The sequence below is a fragment of the Argiope bruennichi genome, chromosome 3, assembly GCF_947563725.1.
Source record: "Argiope bruennichi chromosome 3, qqArgBrue1.1, whole genome shotgun sequence".
Lineage (NCBI taxonomy): Eukaryota > Metazoa > Arthropoda > Arachnida > Araneae > Araneidae > Argiope > Argiope bruennichi.
In genome coordinates this window covers 145,275,015-145,292,019 of record NC_079153.1, presented here as the reverse complement: position 1 = coordinate 145,292,019, position 17,005 = coordinate 145,275,015, and the positions used below count along the sequence as shown (strand labels likewise).

The 17,005-nt window shown below is 27.2% G+C and overlaps 1 protein-coding gene across 2 annotated transcripts; it reads right to left on the bottom strand.

Moving 5' to 3' along the window:
• Positions 1-1,830: 1,830 nt before the first annotated feature.
• LOC129964097 (XK-related protein 6-like) lies at positions 1,831-11,483 on the bottom strand. Of its 2 annotated transcripts, none has more exons than XM_056078779.1 (4): positions 11,362-11,483; positions 7,996-8,663; positions 6,444-6,664; positions 1,831-3,911 (listed from the first exon to the last, which is right to left on the bottom strand). In XM_056078779.1, exons 2-4 carry the CDS (start codon positions 8,655-8,657, stop codon positions 3,268-3,270), a joined length of 1,527 nt encoding a protein of 508 aa, XP_055934754.1. In that variant the 5' UTR covers positions 8,658-8,663; positions 11,362-11,483; the 3' UTR covers positions 1,831-3,267. The 2 variants fall into 2 exon arrangements, with proteins under 2 accessions (XP_055934754.1, XP_055934753.1); XM_056078778.1 differs by lacking the exon at positions 11,362-11,483 and adding an exon at positions 11,157-11,319.
• Positions 11,484-17,005: the final 5,522 nt, after the last annotated feature.

Here is a 17,005-nt window from a genome sequence, read left to right as displayed (position 1 = left end):
AAAGTATAAATAATTTCTTTCAGCCCCATACAGTTTGTCCAGAAAATTTGTAGTAGTGAATTAAATTCACAATCATAGAAAAAAAAATACATTCTTCTGTTACTAGTTTATGTTCTTCTGAATTAAACAATAGAGCAGTACATAAAAGAACTATTTAATTTGAAAGGAAACTAAAAAGTTCCAGTTCAAATTAAAATGAAAACATACCACATTAAATCAAGTATAATTTTTTTTTTTTTAAATTATCCCCTAAGTGTAGATTTAAGCAGTTCATGACTCTAGGCAGAATACATTATGAGGCATACTCTTTTAATAAAATGGCCAATTTAGTTTCATATTTTAATTTTTTTAAAATTTAGTTGGTATATAAATGATTTATTTAAAAGTTATATTCTTTTATTTCAGTAACTGCTTGAATTTATATTTGTATACAACTATATCAATATAATTAAAGCAGGCAATTGATGGCTTTAAATACTGCAATAACACAATCAACATAATATAACAAAATCGTCTGTCCTTAGCCAAGTGTTAAATAATACATTTTTTTTTATACTTTAAAGAATTTATATTTTTTTACAATTTTTTTTTAGGTAATTAGGAAATAATTTTTTTTATTGACTTGCCAGCAGCCATAAGTATCTGCCAAGTAAGAAATCCAGGAGTGTTGATATGCTTGACAAACACTTCATTTCAAACGTGACAAGCATAGGAATATGAATTCAAAGAAATACAAATGAAAATGTCTACACAGAGAAGATTATCATATTTGTTGCATGAGGATTAGAAGACTAATGATGATTAATAAGATTATTTTCTGAATGTATATTTTTTATCATTCAAATATTAATGTAATTTTGAATAATTCATTTTCTATGCTTTCATCAGGGGTGTTTGTGGGACCCCAAAAAATCCCCTGAAACTTTTACGGACTTACTACCGACATTTTGGAGTTTCGAGAAGGGGGGGGGGGGGGAGAAATGAAAAATTACGATTATAAAGTATTGAATGACCTAATTATAAAAGTTCAATGAATTACTTTCTTTGCAAAATTAAGACCTTTGAACCCAGGTCACGTGATCGCACATCTGGTCGAACGAAGTCTGTCCCTTTTTTTTCTGCCGCGCCTACTTGCCGAAAAGAATCCAGAAGAGAATGTCCGAGAACCGGGGAAATGAGTCATAACTCGCAATAAGGAAAGAACAAAAAAGAAGTTTTTTTCACGCATTATCACTGCCTTTGGAGAAAGAAAGGAAAAATTTTCACCACACACACTGACCTTGCGTTTTCTGCTTTCAAAGCAAACAAAATTACCCAGATCAAAATAAATAATTCATTATTATTCCTACTTCCTTTTGAACGACGATCCCCGGAATTTCCGGGTATCGAAGTTCAAAATCCCCGGAATTCCGGGGTTTCCCCGGAGCACAAACACCCCTGTTTCATTGTGATCCATTTTCATTCTGATTGAATAAAAATTTTTCCCACAGTGACTTTTGTCTCCCCCCCCCATGTCTTCTAAGATCTCACACAAAATTTGATTTCATTCTATTCTTTAGTTTTCAGTGCAGATGCCTCCAAACATGAATTATTTTATGGCCGTCCTGTACTTTTGTAGAACACAAAGGAAGTGGACAGTATCATCAAGCAATCAAATACAGGAATTTGTGTTTCCAGAACTTTCATAGTTAAGTGTTTCAACAAATTAGTCACACATTCAATATTTCAATAATTTGCCTAAAATGAAAAAGTCATTTCAATTAAAAAAAATCATTTATTATACAATTTACAAATATATATAAATATAAATTCTACTCAATAATACAACACAAAACTCATTAAAAACTGTAAAATCACATTAAAAAATCTTTGTATAATTACTAGAAAAATCATGGCTGACACACCAAATTTCTTTTTATTTATAAAATCTTTGGTATATATATTTGTTCATAATCTTAATACTGATTTAAATTAAGCATCCTGTATGGCACTTGGAACAATAAGCAAGGAAATTTGCAATTCTAATCTACTGGTGAAATATGGATCAAAAGCAATCTAGTATTCATTTGTTTCAAAACTTTGTTATATGAGGCATATATTTTGTGAAAAGATAAAATTTTAAGGAAACCTTAATTTATTCCTAGTATAAATTTTCGAAAGAAATATCAAAGTACCTCACAAAAAATTACAACATTAATTAAGATACAAAATATTCCTTGTTTACCATTCACAATTTTAAAAAATTGTAAAACACACAAATGTAAAAGAGTAGGAAGTAAGAACAAATGCCTAGACCTAATGCCATTAAATAAAAATACTCTAGTACTTATATCATTCTGCTTCAGTATATATTATTTTAAAAAAATTATGTACATAAGATTGATGTTTATATCAATCTAAACCGAGGCAGTAACATAACAATATTCTAAAGATTCGAATTTATGGTTTGTTTAAGCTTTCGGATTCTGGCTACTAAAAAATTTATTCAAAAAACATTTTTATAAACAAACATAGCATTGTATATGATTTTTACAGATATACTACCCTAATAATGTTTTTAAAAGTATAAAGATTAAATTCTATAGTTTTTATTTATGATTAAGGATTTTATTTAAAGTGCAGAGCAATTAAGTGCATCTTATAAATTGATCATTAGGGATTTTTGATTCTATAAAATAAGAGTAGATAATATCAAAAATTTTACATAGACACAATGAATTCCAGATTCTGCAAAGCTATAAATTTGTTGTGGAATGTGCAAAACCCAGACAATAGTCAAATTAATAAAAAATCTATCTTGATAAATACAAGAAACACAGAACATAACCAGAAAGCATCATTTGGTAGTAGAATCAATCCAACACACAGCTCACAATAAAAAAAAATCACACATCAAAGGAACATAAATTTGTTAAAAATAATGTTTTCTGTTGGTGATAATAGTACAAAAATATGACAATTTTCACTCTTGGTACAATAGAAAAAAAATTGTGCCTAACTTGCCAAGAGCAGTTTTCTTAATCAGCAATATTTTTTACAGCTTTTGGTTGTTGTATTTTGTAGCTAGTGCGCTAGCCAAAAAGAGGCATTTATGCACGGTGGCCAATGCTGTCAAACCATGGAGAAAAGCACAAGAAATACATATAAATAAGATATAATTGGCATTCAAAATAAAAATAAATAATTCTTATAAGATTCTTTTTACATTTCATTTCAGAGGTAGAATCAGATTTGGTTCCTGCAAAATTAATCAAAAGAGAATTTCAATCAGCCTACTCTGTTACAAGCAGGAAACAACATCACACATTTCCATCTATCTGAATGATTTATAACATTTTTGTGAAAGTACCTGTAGTATATGTACATGAAAAAGATTCCAGTTAAAAAAGTCAGGAATGTAGCTACAATGGCATAAACACTGTACCATGCACTGCTGGAATATACATACCACAGTATAATAACAACTGTATTCTCTAACAGCATCACAGAATAAAAAAATACATACAGATAGCGAGAAGGAACATTGGGTCCTTCAGAATCATCCATTATTTTCAGTTCCATGAAACACAACAGATAAATTATTCCATACAGGAAACCTTTGAAGTACTTGCTACAGTTTTTGCGAAATCCATTGACAGTGAAGCAAGGAACTGATGGAGTAAGGACACTGACTGCCCAGATGCTCATTATGATCCAGTGGAAAAGACAAAGCATGAAGAATCCAAGCAAGAATTTGGTCATGAAAAGAGATAATGATATGACGCGGGAAACATTTGTGAAGAGGTACCACATGTATATGAAGAAAAGACCAGACCAAGGAGTGGTAAAGTTCTTCTGGACATGCTTGCAAGTGGTGATAAGGCGAGTGAGGTTCAGGAGACTCACAATAACAGAAATTATCAACATTTGATCTGAAACAATTAAAATATTTTATTTCAATTGTAGAACACATTAATTCATAATTTATAGCTTATTATAATTTAATTAACCTGTAACTATCCTTTATACAGGTTTAATGCTGTGTATTAAAAAAATTCATATCATTTAAAACTTGTGACATTATTATTTTTAGCACTTTTGTGCTTGAGGAGGAGGGGGGGGGGATAAATGTGAAGGGTTTTTAGGAAATTATCAAAATTTTATATTTAAATATCATATTATTTAAAAGAATTAGTTTGGTCTTAACAGTACTCTGAATATGAATTTTCTAGTTTTACTCATACTTTGTTCATAGTAAAAAACAGAATTTATACATCCTACACTATCCATTTATTAATGATGCACACATTTAAAACAATTGAATACATAACAGATTTCCAAATAATAAAAATTCATAATATCATCGAAAGGAATTATTAATTGTTAGTATATCACATTAGATTAAGATGATTTAATTCAATCATAAGCACCATGAAGAACGGAATGCAAACCCTGAATTTTTTTTAGTCATTATAACCATAAGTAATTGTAATAAACATTACACTCATTGATTCACTAAGTAGTAGAAAATTATATATATTAGTTATTACATTAGGTAAAGTTTGTGAAATATCAAGATTACCATTTTGGAATTAAAGGATGATTTAATTATCAAATGCTACACTTCTTTTCTTAGTAAAAGAAGTACTAGAAAATTAGTACTAGAAATCTAGTACAATTAGTACTAGAAAAAAAAGTTTTCCCTTCATTTTTTAATAACAGGATGCCTAGACTAATTTTATCTTTAAAAAAATAAGCATTTTATAAGTACTTTCTAAGCACCTTTAGAGGAAAAAATAAGAACCATCCATAACTTAATATTTTATTATAGAATTACAAGTTTGTTGAAATAAATTATGTTAGGGGTTAACTAAGTAAGTGTCCGATTTTATACAAATAAAAATATTAAACTACTACAAGGAATCATAGAATATTTTTCACCAACATTGAAACTAAATTATTTAAAACTTTTTTTTAAATGCAAGTTTTGTTTGAAGAATCTTATTAAAAGGCTTTCATGACATATCAAATTATTTAATTATACTGCAATCAATAAAATTTAAAAAAAGATTAAACTGCTACTTCCTTAAAAGAAAAAAGTTAAGAACATAAGTAAACAAATCTGGAATATCAAAAAACATGTTAATGTATTAAATATGTAAATAAAAAAAATGTCTCTTTTCGTACATTACCTTAACACTTTCAATTCATTTAATTTTTTCATTAATATCATCATTCGACTAATTGATTTTGTTAGTGAAAAGCTTCTGGTTTGTTGAATAAGTAAATGCATCAGCTTTATAATCAATTCCAGAGAAAAAAATTTTTTTCTAAGTAAAATTTCTTTTTCCATAAAGAGATCGAGAAATCAGAGTCTAAATATGTCAATACAACTATTTCTTTAGCCATCTGTTTCCCCAAAAGTAGGTGATATTTTGAATGGGCTGATATTACTTTCTTAATTTTTTAATAATACTTACTGAGTGGATTCTACCAGACTGCTACCAATTCCCAGTTTAATCTAATTTTATTACACTTCGGACTAATTCTCTATAGCAACTATTACTAATTTTGAAAATTATAAACAATGAAAAGTAAATTAAGAGTGAAAATAAATATCAGTATATTGTACTGGTAAATCAAAAAAAAAAAAAAAAAAAAGAAAGAAACAATTATATACTTTATTAATTAAATTAAACTTTAAAAAGCTTATAGTTAAAAATAATTTTTTCCTGTCATATTTTAAATAAAACAACATAAATCTGAAACAATACCATTTAATTAAAATCTGCACCAACATCAACAAACACAAGACATTTTTATATTATCATTAATGTTCAATACGAACAATTTTGATACTAAGCAAAAAGTTTTGCCATTAGTTTAAACAAAATGACAAAAATTGATATTCACATTCAGCATATTTTTTATCTTTATTAGAAAATAATGATAAAATTCATCATGATTTAATTGGCAGAAAAGTAACAGAAAAATTATGTCTATAAATTAAGTAATAATAATTTAAAATAATAATAATTATAAGTAATAATAATTTAAAATAATAATAATTAAGCAATATTACAGATAAATTATGCTTATTTTTATATAGATTGATTTTTGTTTATTTGATAATATTTCCAGAATTTCTTGTAAAGCGATAAATGAAATTATAATACCTTCAGAAAGATGTTAGTTAATCATACAAAAATAAGCAATATTAAACAGAGAAACAAAGGAAAAATACATAAAAATTATTCTTAAAAATCTTTAACCACAAACAGAGACAAAACTATTACTATAATAAAATGGAATATATAAAAATCAATACTAAGCAAATATTTATTAATGCAGAAAATTCAGTTCTGTTATTATACAATAATTTTGAACTAAATTTAATCAAAAGAAATAAATACACTTAAGGGAAATATATATACACTTAAGAAAAAATAAAAATTAGAACATACTAATATCTTGAGAAAGAGTATCCTCTCCTTTAATAAGAATATAAAGTTGAATTAATAGTTGTGGCAAACACTGCAGCATCGCTTCTACCATAAATAAGTAAGGTAAATAAGGCAGCTCAACATATTTTCCACTGTGATGATCGAAATCTTTTCTCTTCTCATTGGGACAAAATATAACCCAGAGGTATTCCAATTCATGGAGAAATAGATAACCAAGATACCTATAAAATAAAAATTAGTAAATAAATTTTTAAAAACAAAAAGCAGATGCAATATACAAAACAAGTGAGATTTTTAATACCCATTAATTCCAATAAGCCAGCTGTCTATCAAATGCAGCTAATTAAATAAATTATTGAATAATCATAAAAAATGTTTCTGTGATTAATACAAAACAGCAAATTTTTTGATCATCTTTTTGTTGGTGCAACAATAACCAATTGTATACCAAATATGCATGTAATAGAAACATATTACAATATAATTTAAAGATGATACCATCTGAAGCTCAGAAAATTATATGCACTTTGAAATTAAGCTTAGCATTTATAAAAAAGGTAAAATGCTGAATTTCTCTAAACAAAATTATATAACTTACAACAGAGGGGGAAAAAAAAAGAAAAAAAAACACCTTTTTTTTTATCACATAATTCTCAAATTGTATGTTATAAATTAGTGACTTATTTCTAAGAATACAATTACCAATTTTCAGAGACTATGAAATGAAAGCCTTCATAAGAGAGAAGAAAATACATTCAATCACAGTATGAAAATCTAAACTTTTAAAAAAGAAATTGTATTGATAAGATGACAAAAAAAAAAATGTTTTTTAAATTAAATAATCAGCAGCAAAAGACAATTTATATTGACATTAGAAAGAGACAAGCTAAAACCACTAGCTAAATATATTCTGTTTATAAATATGTTCTATTTCTATCTCTTTCAATGTAACAAAAAGACATTTCCATGAAATTAAATACGTGATAGTATTTTGTTGGAAAGAACCAAAAATTGATCTAAAGCTGTAATGTTGGATCTATTCTGTTAGTAAGTTATTAAAATTTTTTTTTGGGAGGTTGGTCTAAATAGAACAGCAGCATCAAATAAAATTATATTTAATTTAAATTATTGATCTTGAGAAGCAAATTATGTTCAAATGTATAATTTGTTTTTAAATATATATTTGTGTTATATTTAGGACCACTTTACAGAGAATTGTAATACTACTCAATAATACTGTTGTACTGTCAATATGAAACTGCATTCTCTGTACTAGTGTACTAACTGCATGCTATTGGCAAACTTTTGGTTAAACTGTATTATTAGAGAACACTATAAGATCATAGCTGTGGCATAATCAAATTAAAACTATGACTAACACGATATACTTGGTGATTAATCATTGGTTGCAATAAATATAGCAAAACTTTTTTTGGTGATTAATTGCTGCTATGTGGTTAATGCACAGGTACCATACTCTAATAGATTAAAACATTACAAATATACTCCATTTTTAAAAAATATTTTTTATAGTGATAACAAGCCAACATACCTTGCTGCGACACCAAACTGAGATAAGTGCAATAAGGCAACAATCACACTGACAAGGAAAGATTCAGATTGGTTCCAGATGGATCGTTTTACTAGCATTTTACTGATGGACAAGTGATAGCTGATACTATTGAGAATAACAGTTGGAATGATTGTGAATGCCGCAACTAGTGCAAACCACAGCATATTGCCATGGGAGAAGAGAAGATAGCAAACAGCAAAATCAGATGCTAGATTTCCCACATAAAAAGCTAAATTAGTGAGGAGTCCTAAAAGTCTGCCAAGTGTCATGCTACCTGGATCTATGAGATCTCCACAGCAAGGGCATACTCTACCATAACAGCTGCCATCATCTGTATCATAGTTTTCAACTGAAGGCTTGTCATCCCATTGTTTTCCTGTCACAGTGGGACTTGATTCTTCACTAAGAGGAGTTATGATATCATCTGGTTCAACAATCAAACTGGGACGTCGCTTTAAAGATTTAGCATCAGGCAGGAAGTGAGGTCGTTCTCCAGGAACAATATCTTTGCGAAGGGAATGTTCAGGAATATCTAGAGCATCTTGATGAACTAAAACTTTGATCCGACCAGTGATTTCTTCTTGATCACTCCCTGCAAGATTTTTTTGTAGTGGTGATCCATTTTGTTTGTGATTTTCCATTTCAATCTACGAGGGAGAATATGTAGAATATATAGTATTTATGGCAAATATAAATATTTGGCAAACAGTGATGAATAGAAATATATTTTCAATTAAAATAAGATGCTTATCACATCTATATTCTGGAGCCTCTAGCTTAATTTATTAACCTACAAGCTTTTCCAACACCAGAATTAAAAAAAGAAAAGAAAAAAAAAATCATTTAACTTTTGAATTTACAAAATGAAAAATCAAGTTTAACATTCTATAGTTTGTGCATCATTTGCCAACTTAAATAATGTTACAACATGCAAAATTGATGGTTGTTTGGAGATATCAAATAAAAAGAACATGATGTTGCAGTAATTCCTAGACAAGTACCTGTAATTTTTTCATTCTCTGAAAACAATAACCAATAACAATCTGATTTTATTAACTAAATAAAGATTTCTTGATAATCTATGTAACAAAATTTTTCTTCTGCAATGCATTTTGAACCTTAATCAGCTATTTGTTATAAAAGGCTTCAGTTTGGTTGAGTGTTACGAGTTCATAATAATTGATGCAACAGATCTGATAATTCATTACTTCTTTAAAAGAGTTAATATATTTTATATTTTTTGTAAAGAATCAATTTTCCTCAGAGTCAGCAAGCAATTTAATAAAAAGGAGAGAATAAATTTAATAAACAATTTTTAATAATAGATTTTATTAGTCTACTGAAGAATAGAAAATATTTATTTCAATCACTTCCCACTTTTTAACTCCTAATTTATAAATCATTATTAGAAATATCATAGAATCTTAAGATAAATCTTACCTTAAATTTTAATAAAAGGTAGTATAACTGGCACTTTAGTTCTGATAATATTAAAATAATGTAATCCCACAAGAATATGTAAGTATACAAAATTATTGAATAATTAGTATAGTATGAATAATTAAGTATGAAATTCAAAAATTCCATCTTTGCAAATGTTAGATAAATTTTTTCAATAAAAGTGTATAACAAAGAAATGGGCAACTATCATACCATCATATAATAAAAACATAAATTTCTAGAAAATTTATTAGTTTCCTTAGAAAATGTATGTAACATATATTTAAACAATTTGTATACCTACCATTTCAGAGACTAAAATTCTTTAAAATATGGTCATGCACTAGTTATTTAATTTTTTGCAAATGAAATTGAATAAAATATGTATACTCTGCATTCATATTTGATTCAATGATATAAATCATTTTCTCAAAAGAAATCTAAAAATAGCTCACAAAATGCAATCAAACACCAAAGTTTTTATTTCAATATCACACCATAACTTACCTACTTATTTACTAACTCAGCTTTTATTACTCTACAACTTTCAATACATTTGTTCATTAATAGTATCTTTTCTCATATACAGAATAAAAACAGCTATATAATTTCACAATTATTATGTAACCAAATTCCAATGATATATGCAAGAAAGGAAGCAGATACTTTAACTTTTCATTATTTTGTAAAGTTTTTAAAATACATAAATTTCTTTTAAATTACAATGTCAATGGTATTTATATAAATACTTTAATAAATTTTTGTCTTTAAAAAATCTAAACATAAAATAACTGCAAAGTTGCTTTTCAAGCTCATAAAAAAAAGATAAAAATAATTTCAATGAGAATGTTATTAGATGACTTAATAATTCATTCCCTAGTTTATAAGAAGAAAAATATAGTGTTACAAGAGTAAAAATCAAAATCATATTTATTTAGATAAGTTACAAAAATTTTATCTTTGAACTTATATAAATCAAATAAGTCATGAAAAGTTAATAAACTTTCTCAGAATGAGTTGCTTGACAACACTTTCTTCAATGAATGCAATGACACAATATAGTAACCAATTAATTGGCTGCATTTTCTTGACATATCAGACAAATGTGATTATAATGTATTAACTATCTCAATAGGCTATTTACAAGGAATTATAGATCAACACTTTTGATGTAACATTGCAGAATCAATAATATTAATAAAAAATAGAACATTTCAAATTAACAAAGACTGATAATTTATCTCACAAATGTTTAAAGGGAGAAAATGCATTTTTAAACAATTTTTTTAACCAATTTAAGAATTAAGTAATGGGAACCTTCTGATACATTTAACAAACTGATTCAGAAAACTATGCATTTGTGATTCATTATGTTATAATTCATCACAAATCATTTTTTTCAAATGCTCAAACGCTTTTCGGAACTTTAAAAACAAAAGTGTCTGGAAATTGGGCAAAAATACAGATATTGAAGAAAAAAAAAAAAAAAAAGATAGCTCTACAATCCGTCCTTCCAATAAAAACAGCGGATAAAATGTTAAAGTATTAAATTCTCTGTAAAATAAAAAGACGAAAAACAGTAGGTCTCAATTCATATGAAAGGAATGAGAAAGAATAAATTCTACTATTTCTATTTCGGAAATTAAATAATTTGCACTTATTTTCTAATCACAAATACATGTGCATAAAAAAAATATTACTTTCAATCACAATGGCTAGACGAAAAGTGTTCAGAAAAAATTTTGCCCACAAATGTAAGAACTTATAAACAACACACATTACGCAGTTTTAACTCTACAAATAGGTTCTTTTTTTTTTTATCTTCCTAGCTTTAGCGATTTAATCCTTCGAAACAGAAAACAAATTAAATTTCTTAATAACCAAATACATTGCTTACATACTTACACAGACTCAGCACTACACAATGCAATTAATCATAATGTAAATAACAATTATCGCACGAAACTATACAATATAAATACAAAACAAGAAAACGCGCGTAGACGCTCACACATATAACATTGTTGCCAATCATAAATTTAGAGAATCAGTCATTTCGAAACTGTTGCCATTCTTATTGTGTTCCATTTTTCCTGTTTCATTTGATTTTGCAATGTAACTTCTGCATAATTTGGGTTCAAGAGCCTAAAAAAATTCGTCTGTTTAGAGATGCAAAATCCACGAATTTTTGAATAACAAATAATTTTGATATTGTTATTTTTAAATATTTGTTCCAAATATCTGTTATTTCAAACATTATTAATTAAAATTACTAATTAGTATCAAATATAAAATTTATTAATTATAATTAACACTTAATTTACTATTTTAAGAAACGTCTGATTGAATTAATTTAATTATTTCAGCTTACTTTTTAATTTTTATTTTTTCCAAAACTATTTATTTATTGAAGTAAAGCATTTCCTGAAAAGTTAAATTTTTTTTTAAAAAAAAAGTCATTTTTTAAGGTATCCGAATACGTTGAAAAGGTCAATTTTCGCCAAAAATTACATTTAAAAAATCTTTTATTGGATAGACCAGTCTTTGAGCTATCCAAAACAGGTTTACTTTTATCTTTACGTTGATTAGAAGTCAAGATATTAATATTTTCGTACTGATCGGTAAACCGGAAGTAGGCATTTAAATAACCGGAAGTACCGATTTAAAGGGCCAAAACATGTTAAAAATTTGTATAAACACAAATTTAATTTTAAACACGGAACATTTTTGGCACTGCAAAATGAAAAATGCCAGTGAGAGTTTCATCGGTGTTTTGTGGAAATATGTACCTAAAGATGTCTTTATTGAGCTCCGAACTTCAGATTAAAGGCATTTATGTCTGTAATACATTTTAACGAAGGTTTTATAAGATTACTGGATGTTCTTAAAGTTATTGGGGTGTATAATAGAGCAAATGCAGTAAGAGTATTCGCTGAACTCGACAAAAACAGAATATACGAATCTATGCGACATTCACTGCCCAACACAAAAATTGTTAGAAAAAAATGATTAAAAAAGGGAAATCAATAAATACTGAGGAGGAAGAAGGTACAACCTATAAATGGGGCGAATTTTAAGTATGTGCGCACATAATTTATTATTAAAACATGTTAGTGTATACTTTAAACGCATTTTTCTCAAAATTGATTTTTTCTTATTTTTTGATCAATATAATTATCATATTACTATGAAATTTGATGGACCTTGTCTTTGTACTATTTTCTAGGGAATGAACTAAAATAATTTAGATTCAAGGAATTATTTTTAATTTTCAGTCTATTGTTTGAACAATAACGTCTTAAATTTACTAAAAATTCATAATAAATTCTTCGACTGGTTCTAAAAATTTTATTTATTGTTATATCCATACGATTGTAGCTCATTCCCTAGAGAAAACTATGTAGTTTATTTTGGTGTAAGTTTTGTTTGGACGAGAGTAATAGTTTTTGGTGTAGCCAATTTGAAGTTTTAAAAGAATTTGCTTAAATTTATGCTATTAAATTCCAATTTTCAAAAAGTTTTAATATTTATTTCAAATATTGACATCATATTACTAATTTTAAATAGTCTTAAACCCAGAAATATGGTTAAAGTATCTCGACACCATGTTTTTCTAAAAAAAGTTCTCCGAACGTGTTCGGATACCTTAAAATGTTCACTTTAGTTCTATATTCTGCCAATAGATGGCACCTGCAGAGTGAACAGAATGTATGCCTTTAGAAAGTCACGTCACAGTGAATTAGAAATAATCTTCATGGGCATGAAGATACTTTATTATCTTCATTTAAATAATTAATTTGCAACTTATATTCAAATTGATGTAGTTGAGAAAATCTTCTCAAAGATAATGCTGTTATCAAAAATTTCATCTAACATGCTAGTAATAAATGAGAATAACTTTAAAATATCCCGCTTAACTTTTTGGAATGTCGTAATCATGTGACGGTAGCTACCTTCTGTCACATGATTATGAGAATGCAACATACGAATTAGGATTATTTTGCATCTTGTTTCGGATTAAAATCTGGCAACCCAGTCTAAAATCAAGTTGATTTTTATAATATTCAGTTTAAGAAAAATTATAATGTTCGCAATTTATATTTGATGGTTGTTGGCTGAAAATTCTGCTTTCAGTATTTTGAAATCATTGAGTGTATAGCATGCGTTTACTATTGCCCTCTGAAATAGAGTTGCAATCTTGGAGAATTCCGTCAGTTTTGAAATTTGAATCACGGAAGTTGTCATGTAATATTTTCGATTGCGTTTAATTACTCTGTTTAGTTTATTCTTGAAAAATACAGGTCAGACTATTTTTCCCCTTTTCACCAAAATATAAGTACTTTGTTTAATTTCAGTCACTCCAAAGTGATTGTTTAAAAATGCTGTGCCTCGCGCTTGTTTAATCAGTAAGAGACACACGTGTTGAAATATCTTAAATATCTTGCCATAGTCTAAATGGCGAAATTATGCAACGTAGCAGAGTTTTCGCCAGAGAGATCATTAAGAATGTGTTCTATCGGTAACGAGTGGCATTATGACAAGATGAAGAACAATGATGTATGTTAATTCGCTTGATGTTTCTTCGACGCATACTTTACAGTGAGATAGAATCACTGTATTCATATTTCATTGTAACTAAGATAAGTAAATCTCCACAAGGGTGACCACTGGAATTCACGCCCCGATTGTTTCAATTTGATTTATGTTTATTCTTCAACATGACTACTCCCGAAATTGCAGTTGCGGTGATTTAGCCATTTAAATCGCCACTGAATCGGAAATCGAATACAATTACGTGATAGCTCATTTACCATTAGACATTTAACACTTATTCGAGATGTAATTATCCGGTCCACATACTGATTTGAAGAACAAAACTGCGGAATAATATTAGAAGCAAAAGCTCAAAAAAAAAACTTATTTTTAATGGCTGGTTTGAAAGCTTTAGGATCATAAATAGGGCTGTGTCTATTTTCGATATATCGAAAAAATCGATTTTTTTCGGAAATATGGATTTTTCGATACTATTATTTGAAAAAAAAATCGATATCATGAAAGTAAATCATACGACACGATGAATCGTGATGCAAAGAATAGATTAATCTTCGTTTTCGATACTTCGAATAAGTATTTACTCGAACTTTTACCATTAGTGCGTTTTCAGAGTTTTTATAATTATATGTTTCGCTGTTGCATTGCCCTTCTGAAATTCATTTTGATTTAATATTCCTGTTAGGAACCAACTAGAAATAATGTTTTAAAATAAAAACATGAAATAAAATGATGAAATATGGTCATAATTACATATATTTTTTATTCAAATGCAACTAATGCATTTTATGTAAAATTTGTTGTTTAAAGAAATAGTTTTATATGGCAAAATGCATCGATTCGTATGTCTTACTGATAAAACCAAAATTCAATAAGGGGTTGGTTCTTTATTGTAAAATTTCGTCCATTCAAGCATTTAAATTGACATTTATACGGATTTTATGTTTAATTTTAAATTTGCTAAATTATTTAAATTAGAAAATTTGTTTATAATACTTATTGTTTATTGAAGAATTTAAAATTTTATGCATTTAATTATATTTATTATTGAAAAAATTTAAAATATTTCCCGCAAATTGAATTACTTTTTTTCATTCATATGCACAAATACTAAATTTAATTCATTTTTCGTTTTTTTTTAAATATTTATGACATTACTCAAATTTTAATTTTCTTATATTAAAGTTATAAGATGTATTAATTTTATTATTTGAGAAAATTGACAAAACTTTTCATTCAATAACTTGTTGATATATTTTCAATAATATAAGCATGAGGGCAATAAAAATAGAAAAATATTATTCAGGAATAAAAGACCTGAAAAATTAAAGTTGCAAGTTTACTCGTCATTTGATGAATAAATTCTACTTTGGATCAAACTTTCGATGCAAATCGAAATTTCATAAAGTTCATCTTTGAAATTTCAAAATCAGTTTTGAATTATACCTTAAGACTTTTTCTTTCTTTGTTCATTTTCTTTTCTACAGAATGCGCTTTTAAATTTCCAAAGATATATAATTTTCTGCAATTTATGTCTATAAAAATATTGCTACATTTTTATTTCATAACCTATAGTTCAGTAAATTATGTTGCATTTTTATTTATAATTAAAATTAATTTTAGTGGCAGATCTGTTTTCCAACCATTTGATCTCCTCTAAATTTTAATATTCATCAGTCTTGATTAAGCGTTCAGTGCTGATCGAACTTTTCATACTATGCTTATTGAGCTTTCAGTATTGAACAGACACTCATGCCATCGAAACTACGTCTAGTAATATCTACCGATTGGATTCGGAGGCATTTCGTGAAAACGTCATATATGTCGCTGGATTGATCGATTTTTATGATTCGGATTTATTCCAGATGTACATGATTAGAGTATGTATGGTGATGTCTATCTTTTTTTACTTTCATATGATTCTATATATTTTCAGAAACGTATAATTTGTAGAGCTTTATACTTCTGAAAATATTGCTTCATTCCTATTTCATAATATATTGTTTATTGATTTTTTTCTTAACATTTACGATAAAGATTATTTTTATGATAGATCGGTTCACCATTAGATAATTGTTTAAATTTTGATGCTTATAAAATTTGATCAAACGCTCAATGCTGATCGAATTTTCCAGAGCATAGAGAATCAGTCCGGTAATATTTAAAATATGAGAATTTAACTATTCTGTAGCTTGGCAGTAAAACTGGTTCTATGTTGATAAAACAGGTGGCGTTATTGGGATTGCATAATTAAGTGATAAATGTTTTTTTCGCCTTTGTTTCAGATTATATGAATGAATAGTATGACTGAATAGTATATAGCACTTTTTTTCCCACTCCTTCACAATTTAAAAATATTTTTCTTTCGTTTCCCCCCCCCCAAATCTTCAATCATCAGAATTGTTCTAAAAATGCCTCCCTTTTATATTATTAAAAATACTTTTTGATGAAATATTTTATTTTTGTGATAAAGATAATTTAATGAGATAAAGAGATTTAACGGTAGTTTTTGATCACTAATTGTCTTTTATATAACGTTTTTCAATATTCTAATTTTCAGTTTTATAATTCGACTTTCACAATACACCTAAGTATTTATAGAATAACCAGAAAAGACGTTACTGTTCAGAAACCGCAGCGTTTTCTACGTTGGTTATATCTTCGATAAGTTTATGCTAATGATGTATACAGAATAATTTTTCTTTAATTCGTCCATGTATTTTGAATTGTCTCAAAGTTGAAAGCCTTTTCTAAAACTTAAAATGTACTGCAATATTCTTTCATAAATGTCCTTACTTTCAATGATAATATTTATATGTGCTTTGGATTCACTATTTTTAATTTCATGTACAACCTTCTTTTGTTGCTCTAATTTTATTTATGAATTCTGTTTAAATTCTAATTGCACAATTAAATTTAATCTATCACTAATACTTTTTAAATAACACTTTTATTCATATACTGAATTAATTTTTTCATGACATTAGATTTAGATTTC

What these genes read in the sequence shown, in the direction of transcription:
- LOC129964097 (XM_056078779.1), bottom strand. Translation starts at nt 8,657, where the DNA reads ATGGAAAATCACAAACAAAATGGATCACCACTACAAAAAAATCTTGCA. An exon ending in CAGTTTGGTGTCGCAGCAAG is followed by an intron (nt 6,665 to 7,995) that starts GTATGTTGGCTT and finishes TTTATTTTATAG; the next exon opens with GTATCTTGGTTATCTATTTC. An exon ending in TACTCTTTCTCAAGATATTA is followed by an intron (nt 3,912 to 6,443) that starts GTATGTTCTAAT and finishes TAATTGTTTCAG; the next exon opens with ATCAAATGTTGATAATTTCT.